At 39.4% G+C, this 21,304-nt stretch overlaps 1 protein-coding gene across 1 annotated transcript in view; it reads left to right on the top strand.

The window, feature by feature from the left end:
- Positions 1 to 14,680: 14,680 nt before the first annotated feature.
- The window catches only part of ARHGAP42 (Rho GTPase activating protein 42), a 139,919-nt gene continuing 133,295 nt past the window's right edge, over positions 14,681 to 21,304 (top strand). The window contains exon 1 of the mRNA XM_062514451.1: positions 14,681 to 14,834. Within this exon, the coding sequence (XP_062370435.1) occupies positions 14,681 to 14,834 (154 nt within the window). The remainder of the gene's footprint in view (positions 14,835 to 21,304) is intronic.

Below are 21,304 nucleotides of genomic sequence, written 5' to 3' on the forward strand. Positions count from 1 at the left end.
GTAGCAGGATAAAAATTGAGATACATATAGAAGGCAGTTCAGGAAACCTGAACCAAAAGCTTAGATGATTCTTAATGCAAGAAGCACACTCATTTTACCAGGGAAATTCCCTATGGTCCTAAACTACGAGACACCAAACCCAGTATTCTGATGTACAAATCCAATAACACAGTCCTCAAGCCTTTTGCCTAAATAACCAGTAAAGTTTCTTCCAATAACACTTTCCACATTTGGATTGGTTTCTGCACAGATCCAGACTATTGATGGGAATAGTGTCATGGTATAACCCTGGTTAACTGTGGTTCTTCACTTGCCACTGTGAAGAAAAATAATCCTACCCCATCCAAAACAAGAACGCATGGCAATGCAGGCCTGCAGCTGCTTTTGTGCTAACCCTTGTGGAAATAATCAGCCACATGCTTTTCAACAACACAGGCTGATGGTTCCACTAAGACAGTGCAACAGAGTAGCACAACTTCATTTCATTTATGGCATTTCCTGGCACTGTTAACATTTTGTAGGGTTACTTCTGTGCTGGTACATCTGATGCCCTGAGGTCAGACAAAGGCAAGGGCATAGGAAAGGGCAGAATCATGCAGCTGTCAGCAGGGAAGAACACTGAAGTGCACCTCAGCTTAGAAACTATATTCTTGTGTATTGCACTTTGGAGTTGTGTAACAGTTACAGACCAAAACAAGTGCAGTACCAAGACACTAAAACAAATACTTTCATTAATGAAAATAAACTATAGGGTTTTTTTGTTTTGTTTTGTTTTGTTTTGTTTGTTGTTTCTTTGTTTCTTTGTTTTTGGCTTTGTTTTGGTTTGTTTTCTGTTTTCTGGGTTTTTTTGTTGCTTTGTTTTTTGGTTTTTTTTGGGGGGGGTTGCTTTGTTTTTTTTGTGTTTTTTTTTTTTTTTCATTTCTAAGGCAATGTCAATCCAGACTGACAGAGCATTTTCTGAAAAACAAAGGTATCCAGACTTTGAAGCCCTTCTCAGCTTAAAAGAGCTTTAAACTTTTAACCTCCTCTCTCCCTAATGCAATTCTGTCATCTTCCTGAATCTGTGTTACGACCCCACAGCACACACACAGAGCTTCACACATCCTGCACAAGGAGATTTGAGTTTGACCTACACTCTGTTCTGTATGTTGCCTTCAGGGCCACTGCAGCTTTTATTTTCTTGTTTTGTTTTGGTTTGGTTGGTTTGTTTGTTTTTTCTATTTGTTTTGCTTTTACTACAGGATGCATGAAGCAGTCTGAAGACCAGCCTGTAACCTTCATATAGGAGAAATACTTAAATTGCTCATTTGCTCACTTTAACCCAGGAAGTCTGAGGATGTTTTTTCAGTATGAAGACTTTAGAAAAATTATTTAGGAACATTTGTGTACATTTATTCTTCAGAATTTTTATGGAAAATGCTACACAAGTAGGCATTTTTAAATTTTAAATGCTAATTGCAGTTGGAATCTGAACAAAATTTATCCTTCATGGGATGAATAGCATGATCAAAGCAGCTCCAGGAGCTGTTTTGTAAATATATGATAAAGGAGATGAGTTAGATCCACAACTGCTGCTTGCATTGCTGTAGTTTTTACAACCAGTCTCTTGTAACAGATATCCCACGCATATTTTGCAACAAGGAGACAACCCTTGACTGAAACAGTTTACAACAGTTGCTAAATTGGAGAAATGAGAACAAAAAGATTAAAGGTAAGTGATATAAAGACATCTGGAAACAGAAGTCTATGTTGTTTACTGCAAAATAAAAGTAGATACCGTCATTCCAAATGTCCTAGATGTAAATGAAACCACTCTCATAGCACAAATCCAGCTGGAATGGGAATATCCACCAAAGTTAAAGACCCAGTTGTGAAATTAAGTTAATAGTAGAGAAGAAATGGGATGAGAAAGGTAGTAGCTTGAAAGCAAGAGATCTGCAGGTGTGTGAAGATACTGTTGACTCAGCATTCTGCTCCTGTCACACTTAAGGCCTCCTACCCAGAGTGAATCCTAACAAAATCTATGACATGATAGAGATCACTTCAGACAATCATGTAGAAGTATAATAAAAACAGCTGTTTGTGGGAGGGGAGGAAAAATTTCCATCAGGAAGTAACTTACCCTTTTTATTCAATGATTTTCTTGTTTAATAAGTAGACGATGTGACCTACAACGGCTTACAAAGTTCCCAATCAGCATTTTCTGTTCCACATCACGTAGCACCAGAGACCAACTTCAGGGCAACTCATCACTGTAAGAGCCCCCAGACAGGCCTTCTCTTTAGATTAAGTGAGGAAGACAGCCTGTTGCCAAAAGCACAGCAGATTGGCACGTTTCCTCTTGATCTTTGGATGAGAAATACTGTTCCTTTGGCATATGTCCATCTCTGGTTCTGTTTAGACTCTGTTTTGTCTCTGCCTCAGCCATCTGAAGCCATAAGGCTAGCCTTGCCTTTGAAAAGACCTAAATTATATGGTTGGAAGGTTCTGCTACTGCCTGAAGGATGTTGTTTCATTATGGGCACTACTGTTGCACTTAGTCCACAAACTGGTTTTCCATGTTTCTGTTATCACAATACTGTATGATTATGGTTCTTTTAATTGGCTTCAAGCAATTGTACTTTTTTATAAAATAGATCTTCTTCTCTATTAAAAGGGGATTACATCAGTTTATTAGTTTATTTAAGCAGATGAGTGAGAATTGTACAATTTATCCCTAATACTAATCTCTTTACACAGAATCATGTTCACATAATCACTGTCTTTACTGAAATGCCCATCAGAGCAAGAGAAAATCAGGTTTGCAAAGCTGTGACTCTACTTCCAAGTTCAAAAGACATGAATTAGTTTCATGCTCTGTCACAGGCATCCAGGGAGACCATGAACATGTTAAGTCACCTGCCTCAAGTTTTTCCTAGAATGGTACCCTACTTCCTCATAGCTCTGATAAGGCAAAGTGGTGTCCTGTACCCTGTCTGTGACAGTCACTCTGCTTTTTTTCTAATACCTAGCATGCTAGATATTATAAAGGCAGAGCAGTCCAAAATAGTATTTCAAAATACAATCTCTAAAATTTTAGAATCTTACTAAAAGACATCTGAACTTGTTACACGGTAGCTGCCATAAAATTTCCAGACAAAAGTCTAGGATAAAAGAACCATTAAAATATTTGTGTTGTGAAAATCAAAGACATACTTCTAATTATGCTATAAGTTTGTGAGTCTCAGGTTAAAAAGCTAAACTATTAAAGTTATTTAAAATCTCTACTGCTAGATACATGCACAAAAGAGTGCACTTACATAAGTGATTGTAGCTTTAAAATCTCCCAGCCTTTCAAATATGTAGATATTGTTACTGCTTCAAAATGTTTTCTTGAAAAGACAGACTAATTCTCCATTGTGAAATTCCCTGGCTGCATGAAATCCTACCAGTCTTCTCATGAATTATGAACACAACTCTAAGCTCAGCAGGATTTCTTCTAAATCTGGGATCCCTCTCCTTTGCATCAGATTGAGATGTAGAAATCGAGAAAAACTCAACAGCTTTTTTTTTCCAAGCACAAACTGAGACCTCACTTTGAAGTGGCAAGGGTGTAGGAAGTGGAAACATACTTGTTTGTTCTAAAGACAGATGGGTAAATGCTCATTTTGAGAAATCAGTGAAAAGCTCCCTTCTGCCACAGCAAGGAAACACCCGTACAGAGTTACAAGAAAATTCTTTATATACATCAGCTTAAATACTGGGATGAAAGTGTTTGAGGTATTGGCTCAACAGAAACTTAAATGCTTGAAGGAAGTATTGGAATAATCTTAATATGTGGGGGGAAACCCCACTTTTTATTCCAGTAAACCAGTGACTTCAGAAAAAAAAGACAAACTAAAGCATCTTTGGACAAGGACAGGTTACTCAATGAGTATTTGGGGCTAAAATGACAAATCCAAAGTAAGACATGTTTAATAATGCTAATTGTTTTAGACTAAAGATTCACTGAAAACAGTCAGAATATTCCTTGATTTCAATAAGTTTTCAATAAGGCCTAACTAATTTTAGTCTTTGAAAAGATAGATTAAAATGTGGATGGCCAAGACTTCATATTCTTGCAAGACAAATGTTGGGATTTGAATCATGTTTTCAGTTTTCAGTCAATCTGATTCATTCCCCATGTGTGGGAGCTATCAGTAGGAGACAAAATAAGGCAATTCAGAGAGATGATACAATCTAGAGATGTCATAACCTGAAAATCAGGAGATAAGCAGAACCTTGAGAGGTTTTCTGTTTTACAAGAAACTAGTATTACTTAGGGATAAGGATGAACTAGAAAAAATTTCTATTAAAAAAATGCATTTCAATTGCGATTTATAGCTTTTATGAATAAATGGGACTAATCCAAAATTTAAGTATCCTTATCACCAACCATTTTTCTTAGTATAACTCAAATCTGTAATGCTCCAATTTGAACCAAATATCTTTTATCTGAGCATGTAAACCAAATACCCTCTTCTCTTTGAAGCAGTCTTGTATCACTTAGTATACTCTTAGTATTCTCTCTGCATAAAACGCATTACATTCTTTCAGCATTTCCTCATTTCCTAGACCTCAGAACACTACCACCTCTCCCTGCTTATCCCTCTCCACCTAGCCCACGTCCTTAAACTCCCATATCCAAGAAGAGGACAAATTTATCCAGCCCAGAGGTTATTTCATAATGAAGTTGATGGACAATATGCTTTCTTGAAATGATGTAACACTGTTAATTCAATTTCAGCTTGTTCATCTGCTATAACCTCAACATATATAAAACATAAAACTTCTATCAAAACAGTTGCTGAAGGCATAGTAAGGAGCAACTGTTATCTAAAGTGATTATTTAGAGAGCAGTCTCTTCTTTCATAGCAGTATGTCTTTTAGATATGGTTCTGACTCCTGGGAAAGCATAAAGAATTATCTCTAGGGGTTTCTAATGAAAGGGAAAATGTTATTGCTCTAGTGAAACAAAGATAGGAAAAGTAGTTGAATAGGGCAAGAGTTTTCAGGACAGCAGATTTCAGAAAACAGAGAGATGGTAAACAGAGTCATTTTCTGAAAAAAAAAAAAATTGAAGGAGTATAGGTAGAACTACAGAAAAGTTATTTTGTAAGCCAAACTGTTGAAGAGGAACAGCCACACAGTAGGAGTAGCGGAGACAATTATGTGTGTACTGAGAACTCTTCAGTAACTTGGACCAGTGAAGAATGAATCATACAAAAAAGGAAAGCGAGGATGAATCTAAGAAGCCAAGGACACATCAGTAAAAGTAAAGATGTGAGTGGATCTAATGAGCCATAAAGAGTTAGGCAAAAAAAGTTTTAGCAGTAAGAAGTAACTGGAAGACAAAGGGAATAGTGAACATATTTTTAAGAAACACAAGATGCTGAGGAAGTGAAAATACCTAGCTGTGCCTTGTCCTGTTGAGTGCCCTGTCCTGCTGAGATCTCCCAAAGTTCATATCTTCCCTAATCTTCCCTAAGTTCAAATTCTCATTTATCAAAACTAGTCATGATGAAATAGAAAATACTGTTGGTGAAAGGATCAGAATTTAAAATATTATTGACAAATCAGTAAGACAACTAGCTTTATCTTACTGGGTTTGGAAGAAATAACAAAACAATGTGCAATAGCAAAAAAGAAAATTCAGAATACACAGAATACAAAATGAGTAATATTTAGCTAGATGATGTGGACAGAAATGTCCCAGGGTTATAATGATTTATACAGTGATGTCCTGCCAAAGAGCCATCTCCTTACAGAATGCAATGTTGAGAATGATAACTAATCCTACAAATTCAGCTTTTGTGAATCTTCATTGGTAATTCTGTGTCTGGTTAAAGAACTTCATGTCTAACAAGAAACTGGACAAGATTCTGATTTTTTTTTTTTAGCAAGAGCAGGAGTTTTTAAGAGGATGAGTTTTTGTAGAAAAAATAAAAAAGAACAAAAGGCAGAACAAAAGGCAGTGAGTTTGTTTAGTCTAGAAAGCAAGATGAAGGAAACATGATAAAAATGTCAGAAGAAGACAATCTTCCATGTACAAGGGAGAAGAAAAAGAAGAAATAAAACTGACAGCAAAGGTTAGAGCTGGAGAAGCTTTCCAGCAGGGTGGTGAAACAACAGAGGATACTATTTGAACAAACTAAGAAAATATCATCTTGAAAACAAGAGGCAATAAAGTTCCTTCTCAGGGATGATTTAGGAGAGGAAATTCATACTATATGACTCCTTTGATCCTTTCTTAAATTTCTGTATTTTTAGAAATGAAGGGAAGAGGGGGGAGAGTCATTACAATAAACATATTCCACAATATTCTTTTTCCAGTACAAAGAGGGTAGAGCTACAAAATGCATAACTTTTGGCAATGTCTAATTTAATTTCAGAATTCCAGAGTAGGAGCATCTGCTTTCTAAGGTACCTGTCTTCAACCAGTATAATTTGTATAATTATAGTGCTAGACAAGGACCACACAGAAGCAACTCGAATAGCAAAACAGACTAACAGCAATTTGAATCACAGATTGATTTCCCATGGTTCTGAGAAACACAAGATAGTTTTGTTGGCCATGTGTAAAATAGATTGAGTACAGTCTCTTCCTCTTCTCCCAAATACAGGTTCATCATTAGGCAATACTTAATTTTTTAAGTAATCAATATGAAAAATGGAATCTCAATTGGTTTACATCACAGAAAACATAATTTAAACACTTGAAGACTATCTTCTATTCAAGTCTTTGCTGTTACATGAAAAATCATCCAGGTTGGCTCTAATAGCCTAATTTGATAGCTTTTTAGATGTGTGATTTGTTTATTTTTAAATATATTTCTAATATATCTGACATGCTTATCAATACATTTCTGGTTATACACTCTATGTAACTCAAAACCAAGAGGGCTTTAATTTAAACAAAAAAATTACCCTGAGGATTAAAGTATAAGGACAGATAGCTATTCCACTATCTACAGGAGGGATACCCTGTTGTTCCCTTAATGTAATGAAAACATTATGAATTAAACAAAAAATGAAACACTGATGAGAAGAGGACAGAGTTCAAAGAAAGAGCATATTTCCCTTGCTCATATGAAGATCTATTGTGCATTCATAGATGGAGCATGAAAAACAGACTTCACTTTTTATTTGATTTGGATTTTTACTAAAACGAGAAGCACTTTCCTACTTTTGGCAGTAAACACTTCAATATCTTGGAAACTACAATGTAAATCACATATTTTAGAGGATAAAGAGAAAAATCCACATCATAGCACTTATCAATTACATGGTAAACAGAAAAAAAACCCTAAAAACAGAGTTCCCATATAAAAAAGAATAGTAACATGCTTAGCTAAAATATTCTCAAGTAGTTTAATGTTGCACTATATTTATTTTATGCATTTTGAGATTTATTGTGATAGTTATCCCTAATTTATTCTAGGATGATCATTTTGCTGTAAATCCTCAAGGGGACACTGCTATTCTACAACAGGTACTTTAGCAAACTTCCAAGTGTAGACAAGTTCATGGAAGTAACTTGCTCCTGCATTATTAATCGGTCTCCATTTCCTTACCTGTAAAAAGAAAAATATATTTCACTGCATGTACTCTGTTCTAAATCTGACCCAAACACCCAAAATCATAGCCTGTGTCCTTCACCCTTGGACTTCTACTCAGTGATTCTCACATAAATTACTGGACTAGTTTACAGTGAAGAGCAGGATTTGAAAACATCCTTGTAGGCTTTAATGAGTAGGCACATAAATTATTCTTTCCTTATAGGCCATAAAGAAAACCTATTTTCTGCATTCAGGTGGAACTCATAAGGTCAGAACTATTTATTCCTACAAGACCTAGGAACGTCTGACCATGCAGAAAAGCAGATCATTAGGTAACACAGAGATATAGAAAAATGTTCAGGTAAACAAATTATTGATTAAGTTTCTGGTTATGTACCTCTGTAAACACATAAGTAGATCAGTGAAAAAAATATTTAAAGATTAACTTCAAAATGGCATTTGTTTAGTATTTTTTCTGGAATTGCATTACTTTCTGAGATAAATTTTCTGCAATTAAATTTAGTTTTCAGGGAAGGCCCTGCTCCTGAAAAACCAGTATCATCCAACATTTCTATCACTGTGTTTAACTTGGCCTAGTCCAGATTTATCTTTCCAAAATGAATCCAGCATTTTACTTGGCAAAATGCTTACACTGCTTTATGGCTGCCAGGAAGCTTGCAAGATTTGCCCTTTGGATGGGCAATTTCAACAGTGTTCTTTCTGCACAGGAAAGTACTAGCAGTAGGCTGATCCTGCTCGTTACCAGTGCCCACTGTCAAAGACTTGGTAACGAAGATTTCCACAGGTGCTCTGCTAGGACAGACCTAGCAGGTATCAACACACCCAAAAGAGATGACATTGTGTCACAAAAAGCCTTCCCAGTTATCTGCTGAGCCACCCTAAAGGCAAATTATGTACTAAAGAGTACTGAGACTAAGGACTTCATTCTTCTGGTGAATGGTAATTAATGTGAGCATGCAAGTGCTCTTGGCCCTACTGATATTCTTGTCATGTCTTACAGACAGACATAGCAGAGATAAACTAGTCTCTTCTTCCACCGAGTGCATATCCACTAGTCTCTGCTTCCACTGGATTACAATTACAATTCCACAGGTTACAATTACTACTTCAAATTTACAGAGTGAGGTACAAAGATAAATCAGAAATTAATAATGACATTTCCTTTGAAGACCTTACACACTTGCAAATCATACTATTAAACTACGAGCTGGCAAAAATGATGCCATCTCAGTGCCCTGTATTCATAGATCAGATTCAGCTCCTGAGAACCCAAGAAGCATAGCAAAGACTTCATGTGTGACACCAGTTCCTGCCTCCTGAGGTCTTTCCCCCTTACACACTATGGCTGCAGTTGGCATCTATCTAGTTTCCATGTAAAGGTACACAAGATAAAGCAGACAGCAGAGATGTTTGTTCACTCTCCTCTTGCTAAGCTTTCTGTGGCATCCTTTCTATCACAATCTTCCAAAGTGACTAAGCTTCCTTCAGGTACCTTCTGCAATTCCTGTTTCTTGGTATCTAGACTGTCTGGAGTCACCACAGACATCCACTCTGACCCAAACATTGTGCAAAGGTGTAGCACAGGGCTGAGCCGAATAAACCCTGCCTTTTTAGCTGTTCATCTAGATCATGTGATCACCCAGCTCTTTTCTGGCACTAACTTGCAGTCTGCTGTCGAGGGGCAAGACCAGAATTTGCTTACATCTGCTATAGCCTGTTTCTTCTTTCATGTTCAAAGTGATACAAGTGACAAGGCTAGGAAGGAAGGCATCCGCTTACGGAACTGGATCCTGGTTATGAAAGAATAATTGTGGATAATGATGTGAAAATTTAATTTCTTGGTGCCCACCACGAGGATTACTTTCATACTCCCATTGTTCACTTACTTAAATAAACTACAATCAATGTACAAAAGTTACTTCAGAAAAATACAGACAAGTGTCTGTAACAGAATCTCACCAAAGAATGCATGAATCAAATTTCAGTTAAGATGATATATCTACTACCTCTCAGATGCTCTGCTTCCAAAGTGAAAATTAAGGAATTTATGTACTTCTCTATTGTATATAGACACAGAGAGTGATCCAAAGATTTTTCATGCTGAGTGAAACTCCCGAAAGCTTCAAGAAGAAATGCAAGACAAAGTGTGATCTGAAGTTTCCCCCTTCCAGAGATAATGCTGTGAACCAAGACTGCAGGTACCTAACATTCAGCTTTCCTACTCTATAGGCTAATACTTCAGGTACTAGGATAAAAAAAGCAGTCGTCATTACCTTGCTGTGATTTTTAAGCTGCCACATCTACTACTACCCATAGATGAAGGCTGAGTAGCCTTCATCTGCTCGCTCACGGGTACTGTATCCATCTCATCTGGAAGCTGGGAGCTGATTGTTTCAAGTGTCTGTAACCCACACGGTGTCAGGCACCTACTTCTTGAGGTAAATTCTATTTTGAGCATACTAGAAGGCAGAACCACAGCCAGCCAGGGAACATTCAGATTCAACCCAGAAGTACCCAGGAGGCTTAGGCAAACACAGCATAAGAGTTACTAAACATGATTTTTAATTTCAGCTTTGAACTTCACTGTTTGAAGCTTCTCCAAACCACTTGGCGCTAGCTCATGTATTAAAAACACTACATTTTTTCCAAGAAAGTTTACCAATCTGTAATTATTGATGACAATCTGAAACACTGATAGGAATGCACATGAGTTGACCTTTGTGCACAGAGACCAATATTTCAGGATAATATGGTCTGTACATACTAAATTACAAGGCGTGGTTTCCAAACTATGATTTTTACTAGCTACCCTCCTCCTCTGATAATGTTGACTTGCAGTGAAACCAACAAAACAAACAGAACACATTGGCAGCTATGCCATTTAACAGTCAGTTAACAACATGAGACTGTATTCCAGACAGAGTAGTGTTACTTTCAGTTTATACATGCAAGGAAATAAAAAACTTAGACCTACTTTCCTCATGCATTTTCATTTATTTTATTCCTTTTTTAAAAAATTTAACGCTGTTCACCAATATAAGCTTAGCATGTAGTATCTTAAATTAACAAGGAATAACTGCAAACTTGATAGAATTTATCCTAGCAAGTTCCTGGGAATCTTGGCAATTCGCAAGAAGAAACCTATGGGAAACTTGAGTAAAACAAGCTCTTTAGAGAGCTGAAACAAATTCAAATCCTCTGTAAAAGATTGCTTGAGCGGAACTTTCTATTCTATTAATATTTTCTATGCTTGATAGGTATAGAGTTAATCTTGTATGCTTGAGCAGTTCATGATTTACAAGCATCAGTGTCCTTGTACTTTTCTGCCTATAATCCCACAGCCTCTCAAGGGAAAGCAGCAATTTTCAGGAGATGGAGCAATGCCACACAGCTCTATAAGTTATTTTCCCATAATTGTGTACATTGAGGTAGAAGAAATAACAAGGCCGTTGGCATAGTCTCTATCCTAAAATATTCCCCAGTAGATAAGAGAGACTCACATCCCTTTTTGGCATTAACTGCCTAGATTAATGCATCTAACAGAAAAGGATAAAGCCATAAATATTAGGGACTGCATGTGCAGCCCTCTCCTCACACTACAAGCTGGGAATAGGTGCTGCTGCAGGCAGTACTGAGACACACCTCTCCTTTCCTCTTCCCAGGCTGTCTAGAAATAGGCCTGAGATATCCTCTACAGTCAGACCAGGGCCACTGTCTGGAAATTACAGTTCAGTGTTTACATTTAAGATGAAGGAGAAATCCACAGCAATTGGTCTGACCACAATAGCATGTAAGATATTGGAATAAGCTCAGAATAACAAAAATAGAAGTTGCTAAAACACGACAAAGCTCCCTGGGGCTCAGAAGAAAAAGGTGTCCCATTTTTCATTCAGCTCTTCACACCTAGTAGTAACACCAGGGTAACTCATTTACTAGGGCCTTCTAGTAAAGGGCTGGTGCTTCTACCTACTTAGGTGTCTAAATTGTACTTCAATATGGTTCACTATCTTCTAGCGTACTAGTAGTTTACAAGAAAGATGCTATTTGGAAAGTTTAGCTTTCTCCCCAGTTTCTCCCATCTTTTCAAATTATGAAACCTACTGTTTCTACCAGGGCACTGGGCAACAATCTTCTAAGGAAAAGGAAAGAAAAAAAGAAATCAAACCAAATACAGTTTTATCCTGCTCACTATAGTTTTGGGCTTCTACATTTCCTAAATACCTCTTCAAATACCATGTTTCCTTTAGAATGTAGCAAGCTACAAGGTCCTACCTAACTCCAACACAAAATACACTCTGGGATTTATCTTTCCATCAAGACTTTTTTGTTAGTTGAACTCTGTAAGTGTGCCAGATTCCTCATTTACCAGATCCTCCTCCAGATGCAGCCATAAATGCTCATTACGCTCACAGGTTAACTATAAAACTTTTCTCTGCCAGTGAAAGATAATGCAGGCTTGGGTGCTCATTTGGCCACATACTGCCTTATGAAACAAAGACAATTCTTAAATCTATTTCCTTAAAAAGAAAGGTTTTTGCTGAGTAAAGGGAACAGTAGTACATGTGAACTAGCAGAATTTTTACATGAACTTTAATACACTCTATGGTGAGAAATTCTCAGTTCAGCTGAGGAAGATATGGATTATTCTGAGAAACATGGAACCAGATAAATGGCTAATGGTAAATTACTAGGAGCGAATGTACTATTTATATTGGTCTCATTAATATTTTCACTCATGATCTTGATACCAAAAGCAGCAGTGTGCTTATGGAACTTCTCAAGATGAGAACATTACATAGTAAAAAATCAGTCATCCTGATTACCAATATAACTACTATGAACTAAAATGCTTAGTACGTGTTTTTGGACCAACAAATGTTTCTGTTTTCACTTTGGAATCTGCTAGTTGAAGACAGGAAAAGAAAGATCCAAGAGACTTAGTGAAGCATGGTAGTAATTTTGCTGTGAAATAGACAAATGCAATCTTCATCAAAGGTGTTTAGTTCAGTAACACAGTCATTAATGTGACTGAACAAGTCTTACATATAATTTCAGTAAACTATGACGAAGTAAGATCAAATCAAACTTAGAGATCTAGACAAGAGCAACAAGAATAAAGAAGGAAATTAATATTTTAATATATGACACAAAGGTTTGATTTATTTCAGGTACTGTATGGAAGAGTTAAAAAATTACATTCTTGCATTCTTAAACTACATCAAAGAATAAACATGGTGGAAGACAAAGAATGTCTCCAGTTACAGATGACACTGAAGAGAGAACAACTGTGCCTAAAATGACTCTGTGAATATCTGTAGACTGAAAATTAGGTTTTCAATAGTCATAAAAATTATCTATTTGGAACATCCTTCCAGTAGTTCAACTGGATTCTATATGAAGTTTATTAGTTCACAAATGAAATTACATGCTGCTGCCAGCAAAAGCATGGAAATAAGTGGCCCTTTTCGGTCTTATTCCTCCTATTATTAGAAAAATAGGAAACATATTAATGAGCAGAGTTTAGTAATCACTGCCAATTAAAAGAGACTTCAATGGGTCTATTAGTATCAACACCGACAGCTTATTCTGATACTGTCCTGGGGAAGTCTCAGCCTTGTAGAAACTAAGTATTATTTTTTCACTTCAACAAATTCTGCAGGCTGTATTAGTAGAAGTGGCAGTGTGTCATCTGCATATTTGATACTCACAAAAATCTATGGTGAATACAAAGAGGCAAGTTTTGATGAACAGTTAAGAAGTGTGAAAAACACAAATTATATCAAGGAATTACAGCATGTAGGAGCTTTGAGCCTTCCCACACTTTCATATTCAACTGCGTAAACTAGAGAAAATTACTTGTTAAGGGTGCGCACTTGTTAGGGGTGTGTGTCTTCTCGAAAGCCATTTTTGGCAAGTGGTTGGCTGTCCTGAAGTACAATTACTTTTATGGATGGCCATGCCTTCCAACTGAGCTGTTGCCGACTTGAAGGTGTGTTTACAGAGAAATCTCCTTAAATCCAGTATGTACATTTGTATACGCATTTACATACTGACACGGTACGTCTGGATACACCACTCCAGATAAACATATAAGAATCAACATATAAGAAGTGTTTCTGTTTACTGTGATAAGCCCACTCACACACTTACAAAAACCCAACTCCGCTGCAGAAACCAGGCTTGCAGTTTCCCGATGCTCGTCTTTAAGACGGATTTGGCTCAGCTGTATCCCCTTCATAGCAACCAAGTGGCATGGCAGAAGGCGGATGTCCCCATCTCTGTCTCGGCCCGTCCCTCGGGGCGCTGCCCAGCCGCAGGCCGAACGCGCACAGGGGGTAGGCTGGCCAGGGCCGTGCTGGATGCCAGCAGGATCCCCTGCCAGAGCCGGCCCGCTCGGGCTGCCTGCCTCCGTCCGGGCTGCCTGCGGCTCCTCCAGCGGAGGCAGGAGCCCCCGGGCTGGCAGCGCTCCTGCCCCAGCAGAGCGGCTGCTCCCTTTGCCACGTCCCTGCGACGGATCCTCCTTCCCGACTTTGCTCTGGGTGTCCCAAAGCCCCTAGTGAAGTAGCAGGCGAGGGCCGGACGCGGCAGAGCGGGGCAGACGCTACGCCTCACCCCGGGCCGGAGCGGCCCGAGGCCGCACGGCCGCTGGAGGGCAGAGCGCGGAGGGGGGGGCGAGCGAGGGGCGGGCACTGCCGGGCCGCGTCCCCGGCGTGTGAGCATGCCGCGCCGGGAGGAGGAGGAATTCCTCGGCCGGGCCGGGGGAGGTTCGCAGTGGAGTTAGCGCCGGGCAGGGAGGAAGAGCGAGCGCTGCCGGAAGCGGCGGAACGGCGGCGGCGCTGGGAGCCCGCGGTGCGCCGCGGGCAGCGATGTAGCTGGGTGACGGTGACAGCGGCCCGAGCGCGCCGCTTCCGCTGCCAGCGGGCCGGTGCGGCGGCTCGGGAGCCTCTCCGGGGAGGCGGCAGCGCGCCCAATCTAGCCGCTCCCCAGCTCTGCCCTCGGTGCCGTCTCTCGGCGCGGCCCTCCTCCGTTCCTCCCTCCCGCCCTCCGCCGCCGGCCGGGGGGCTGCGGCCGCCACCGCTGCCATGGGGCTGCCCACGCTGGAGTTCAGTGACTCCTACTTGGACAGCCCGGATTTCAGGGAGCGCCTCAAGTGTCACGAGATCGAGCTGGAGAGGACGAACAAGTTCATCAAGGAGCTGATTAAGGACGGAAGCCTCCTCATCGGGGCCCTGCGAAGTGAGTGGGGCGGCAGGACAGGCGGTGGCTGGCAGGAGAAGGGGCTTCTTTTGTTTGAATGGGCGCCGGGCGCGGGCTCCCCTGCCGGCAGCCGCCGAAAGGCGCCTCCTCAACTTTCTCTGCCCCGCTCCCTCCCTTCCTCGCTCCCCGCCGCCGTGCCTCACCTCGCCTCGCCTGCGGCGGGGCCGGGTGGGTGTCCCGGGGGAGCGGGGGCGGCGCGGGCCCTGCCCCGGCCCGGGGGCCCGGCCGCGCCCTCCCCGCCGGGGACCGCGGGCAGCGCGGGGGCGCCGCCGCTGTCGAGGCGCGGACCGGCCAGGTGGTCCCGCCTGGGGATGCGGGCGGAGCACGGGGTCGGGGCTGCGGCGGAAAGTCGCCGTGTAAATCGCTGTACGGTACGGACCGGGCGTGGAGTGGTCCACGGGGTCTCTTTTTTGGCACGCTGGCTGCTGGTTGCGTGTCTAAGGATAACGAAGATGTTCGTAAAGGGGGCAAAGCAAGATAATGAAGTTAGTTTATAGGGAGAGTTTATACTTTCCCGCCCATGTGGTAGATGAACTTCTGTATATTTTGAAAGGTTCTGAAAGCAGAAATAAACACGAACAGTGTAGTGCATTTAAAGGTTTGTGAGTTGTGCAGTGACAGCTTTCTGGGGCAAGAAAACGGCAGTCACGCTCTGAAGATCATAAAGTGAAAGCTAGGAATTGCCCAGGAGCGTCGCTACACTCGGTTTGTCTCCCCTTGCCACCTACTTCTTGTCTATGAGTCACCTGTTCCCCAGAGTTTTCCTTCATGGAGAGCAGAGAAGTAACTTGCAGCATCTCTTTTTTCAACGTGAGACAGTCAAAGGAAAGAATTGCTTAAAAATACCTGCCACATTGACATGGTATGCTGGTTTTTGTAGGGTTGGGGTAGCAGTACTGCGTGTTTTGTGGACAGGGAAAAGGTGTTGCTCTGAGTTCTGTAGCTCTTAAGAACTGTTTCTAACCCAGAGACTAAGCCCAAACTTTGTGACCTACCTAGGAGGTTAAAACTGTGAGGATTTTATTTTTCCAGCAGTAGGATTGAACTGTACTTTTTCATGTATCAGCTATCTATTTGCAGCATTGCATTTGCATAAAGCAGCTATTGTCTTTTTGAGAGGTTTTTTTTATAGAAATGTCTGGGCACACCTAAGTTTTAGTGAATAACTGGGTACAAGTCTAACATCTTATGTGAATTTATATTAAATTTTATAAATTCCTGAATCCATGCCCACAGGATGTGATATGACCATTTATACAGAAATTGTGTGTGTGTGTATCAGTCTATCTGTATCTCTAAAAACTCATTGGTACAGTTTACAGGCAAAAAGTTTATTTGTACTTTAAGCCTTTCTTGTTGCTGAAAACTTTCTCTGTGTAACAGAAAGTCTTAGGTGGTTTTAAGTAGTAAAAACTTACTATAACAAACCTGGTCCTATAAAATAGTAATGACGGATTAGGATACCACATGAGTACTTTTTTTGACCTGAACTAGCACTGAGAACTGGCTGGTTTTTGTCCCAGATCAAATATTCACAAACACAACTTTATTCCTAGGCCTTCTTAAGACAGGCTGAGTGGTTGAGGCTTCCAAGTCTGGAGAAGAGAAAGCTCTGGGAAAACTTTCCTTCAGCTCTCTAGTAACTAAAGAGAGGCATACAAGAGCTGGAGAGGGACTTTTTACAAGGGTATGCAGTCAGTCGCCAAGGGGTAATGTAGTGGGTAGGTTTAGATAGTATATTGGGGAGAAACTCTTCACTAGTTGAGGCTCTCTAACAGGTGTTCCAGGGAAACTGTGGATGCCCCATTAGTGGGAAAGTTCAAGGCCAGGTTGGGCCTTGAGCAACCTGGTGGTGGAGCAATCTAGTGGGAGGTATCCCTGCCCATGGGAGGGAGTTTGGAACTTCATCTTTAAGGTCCCTTCAACCACAATCCATTTTATGATTGTTAAAGACAGATTGCAGTAGAACAAATAATGTATTTAAGAAGTAAATTGAACCCTGATTCTGAAGTGAGTAATCCCATTCAGTCTGGGGAGTCCTTGCAGGATTTTTAGAATGATATTTCTGTCTCAAGTAATGACTACTTAATTTGTAAGTTCTCGTGGTTTTTAAGACCCTTCAGTTCAAGTGTTATTCTATTTGACATGATGCTTACTGTATCCTATATACAGATCTAGAATGTTGTGTGTCTTTTAGCCTTAGAAAAATAAAGTTTGTTTTGGTATAGTAAGAAATCTTTGTCCTTTTGTTAATTTCAAATCCCTTTATTTCATGGTTGTGTCATTCTTCTGTAGAATATTGCCTTAATTCTTGTGTTAGGGCTGCTGAGGAAATGTCTGGATTTTTCTCAACAATTTGGAAATCCTTAGGCTCTGAAGACTCATTTGTAGGTGCTGCAAGAACAGTTTACCTGTTACAGCAAGTAGCACTATTGTATATTTCTTGAGCGCGGAAATTTGACTTGTTTAAGCAAATTAGCTACTCCTACTCAGCTTTAAAGTCAGTGGAGTGGAAAATGCTTATGCAGGCCTTTTATTTTTTTTTTTTTCAAATTTCTTAAAATGCGTTTGAAAATCAAACTGCGAAGTAGTTTGGTGATAACTCTATTATTTGATTTTTTTAATATTTAATAACCTGCAAGCCTGAAAACAAAACACACATTATTTACCAAATTTTATCTCTAGGCTATCTAGGATTTTTATTTACACATCGTTTTGTAAGATCAGTTCTGATGGGGTGGAAGAATCTGGACTGTGCTGTAGAGCTTCTGTGGAAATGAGTTTTGGAACCTGTCCACCCTGGCAGTGCTTAGAGAAGAGACAGTGAAGCTGTTAGAAAACACAATAATATTTTAAAGGTTGCTGAATGTAGGTTTTATTATATGAAATGACAGTGCATCCATGGTTTTGAAAGTAAAATTAAATTTCTGTATTGCAAGCGTTACAAAATTGTAATGTTTTCACAATTAAGTATTCATTTTAGCAATGCCATGTTTATAAATACTGGGCAGATTCCACATAAATTGAAGGTAGAATAAATATGCTCAGTGTAGTATGCAAATATTTTGCATTTTATTTGGAATGGTCCCAAAATGAGTCAGACTTTATTTTAATGTGGTTTTGCTACCTTAATTCAGGAGAGTGCTGCTTTCCAAGGTGGCATGCAGAGCTGTAATACTGTGTTCCATGAAGCAGCAGTTGACTGTTGTGAATGCAATGGGATAAAGCCAGAATTGATGTAAAATCCTCAGCAGCTTTCTCCTAGCATTTTTTGCGCTGTTTCATTGTCTTCCTTTGAGTAGGCCAGAACAATACAGATTATAGGTTTCAGTTCAGCTAGATGTTAGCATCCCATCTGCATGGCCATCGTGCCTACTTCAGCCTTGTCCTACAGTTAGTGTTTATACAGATGGACTACACTTCCTTTCTCAAATCAGCTGAGGTACTTGAAAGATTTGGTTTGTGCATGTAAGAGACTTACCTCTTATGTAGAAAATTTGTCTTTTGACAGAGATTTAACCCAGTGTATAGGCACATTTAAGTTGAAGCATATAGTATTTTAGTGCACCCAGAAGATGGTTTTTGTTGTTAACTTAAGAATTAAGAGGATAAAAAACTTTGTAGAAAAAATGGCTTCCTGTTACAACTGACCTTGATTATTAGGTAACTGTTGATTTAATAATTTCTTCAGTCACCTAAGTTAATTGATCTTTCAGGTGCGTGTTGAAAGTGCATATGCCTAAATGCTTCACATTGTGAGGTCCAGCTGTAGAATGACTCCTAAGGCATTGATACTGATATTTTTCCTTCTTGTTCATTCTAGGTTGTTTTCAATTAAAACATTAAGTCTGTTTTCCCCTGCACTTTTTGCCAGTATGTACTTTAAAATTTCTTTGTAGTTATCTTCTGAAAAAGCAACTTAGTCTAGGGTGTTGTTCTATAGGTTATATAGAAATTCCATTATAGAATTACTTGTATGCTTTTAATTTCCATAATAGGTCTGCTGACTTGCCAAAGTTAATAAATACTGCATTTAACAATCCAGTAAAGTGACATTCATCTTGTGCAGGTCATCTTACAGCTCACTGTGTGCAGTAACCTTCTGTTTCTCCCTCTGATTTTTGAGGCCCTCTCTATCTTAAGTCCTATCAAATTCACATATTCAAAGATGAGAACTACCTCAATTTTGGGTTATGTGGTCAAAAGTTCAGTATATTTACAGCTGTTTTAAGTAATACTGTACTTTTTCAAGTGTCTTAGTATGATGCAAATAGTAATGCAGAGCTGTGGTGTTATGTATGCATGTAATATAAATAAGATTCAGCTGATAACTTCAGGATTCTGCAATTTAGTATTAGTAATTTTACTTTACTACTTGACACAAGGAGAAACAGAGACACAAGGTGGAAATACTGTCTTTTGCAAGGGGTGCAAGGGTGTGTTATTTACCAGGGTTTTATAGAAATTTCACACAAAAAAAGGACTGTCTCAAGTTGTTTGGCATATTTCAGGGTTTTCAGGGGTGGTTCACTTCTCTACTAAACCTAATTATAAAAATACAGTGATGAACCTGTTTATACGTAGGGAAATTTTGAGGATTAGTGCCCTGAAAATAAAAAAAGGAGAAAATTACAGCATGAGAACTTATGATCTTTTTATCTCTTTGGGGATTTTTTTCCATGTAAAAAACAAAACCTTTGTATCTTTCTGGAGAGATGCATTTTCCCAGATATCTTTGCCTTACATATTTTCATAAGATTATGTCTGCAATGTCTTTTCCAGATTGTAAGTGAAGCAAGACTGAGTTCATTGACTATTAACTGCTGAAGTTTGATAGCAGTCATTCTCATTTACTGATGTATCTAGATTACATTTCTTAGTTCCTAAGTATATTATTCCCAATTAAAAAAAAATTCCCTTTTAGTATGGCCATACATAGAGATGTGATGCTAACTGAACTAGACCATATGATCTGTGTTGTTCTGGGATATTCCCAGAATCACACTGCATTCACAATAGTCAGCAGCAGCTTCATGAAGCACATGTGTGGTCATCATGCCTACTTCAGCCTGTCCTACAACTAGTATTTACACTGAGAGGCTACAATTTCTTTATTCTTACTAGAAGGAAATTGGAACTTAATCATTGCAATTAGTTTTTGGGTTTTTTTTTTTTTTTTAAGTTATCTGTTTCATTGCTCTCCTCTTGATGCCTAGAAAAGCTGATCTGGAACAGAGACTAGACAGAGTTAAATGGACCAAATAGGTATTTACTGGAAGGCTTAAAATTTGGCAGTGCAAGACCCTGGCTGGGTCTACACCCACATCAAATCCAAGATGGATCCCGGTCACAAGTTTTACACTTTTACAAGTTTTGGTTCATCTGCATGTTGGGGTCAATTGTCCAACCACAGCCCCAGGCTATGAAGTCTCAGTGCTCTGGCTCGCCCCCTTCCCCGTTGTTTATACTTTTTGAGTAATGGTTGTCCTTGATTTTCTAGCTGGGAAGGGATTGTTTTGTCTAACTACCCTGTGAAGAGAGCTTACTAACACCTAATATGAAGTTTCAGAGTTACATATTAAGCAGCAGAGGATCTGAAAAATATAAAAGCTAAAACAGAAGCATCACTCTTACTTCTGATAGGCATTTGTAGGGTCCTGTGCAATCTCTGCTGGTGTCTGCATTATCTGTGGATTATTAATGTAACTTTCAAAAACATTTCTAACAGTTTTCTGCCTTTTATGCAGAGATACCAGCAGTAAGCTGGTTGGTGGCCAGAGAAGGAGCTTAATTGCTTCCTCTAGTGCTTAAAGCAGCTGCAGTCTGTATCATATTATCTTAGCTGAATATATGTGAAGAAAACAAATAGCAGGATGTAGTGGATTGTTACAAAGTGCATAATTTTCTGGCCATCACATGATGCTTCATTTTGAACCAGTAGTACCTGCAAGTGAATATCCATACTGTCAGTAATGATTACTTGAATGACTCAACATGGGTGTTCTTAAGCCTTAATATTGAAACTGGTATTCTTTAGAGAAACGTGGTAACTGGATTATGTCAGGCTACGCTACCAAAGGAGCAGTTTTGAGTTTCAAGTGCCGCGTGAAATGATGTGCTTGAAGAAGATACTGTGGATTTTTTTTTAATTAGGTTTTTTAAACTTATTTCTTTAAAAGGTCAAATTTAATCTGTTTCTTAATGGGACAGTTGGCTTGTTGTCTACTGTGTGCTTCATTTGCTAAGAATAAGATAAATGAATTCTATTAATAAGAGAACAGCTGCTTCAGGAATATTGTCTTTACTACAATGGAAAATATGATGCTGTGGTCACTGAACTTGTCCAGATCTCTTGGGTTTTTGTGGGCAGAAGTGCTACAGCAATTTGCAGTTTCCTGTAATAGTAAATAACTTCATATTCATCCTCTGAAAAAAAAAATACAAAGGAC

The sequence above is a fragment of the Cinclus cinclus genome, chromosome 2, assembly GCF_963662255.1.
Source record: "Cinclus cinclus chromosome 2, bCinCin1.1, whole genome shotgun sequence".
In the NCBI taxonomy this organism is placed as follows: domain Eukaryota; kingdom Metazoa; phylum Chordata; class Aves; order Passeriformes; family Cinclidae; genus Cinclus; species Cinclus cinclus.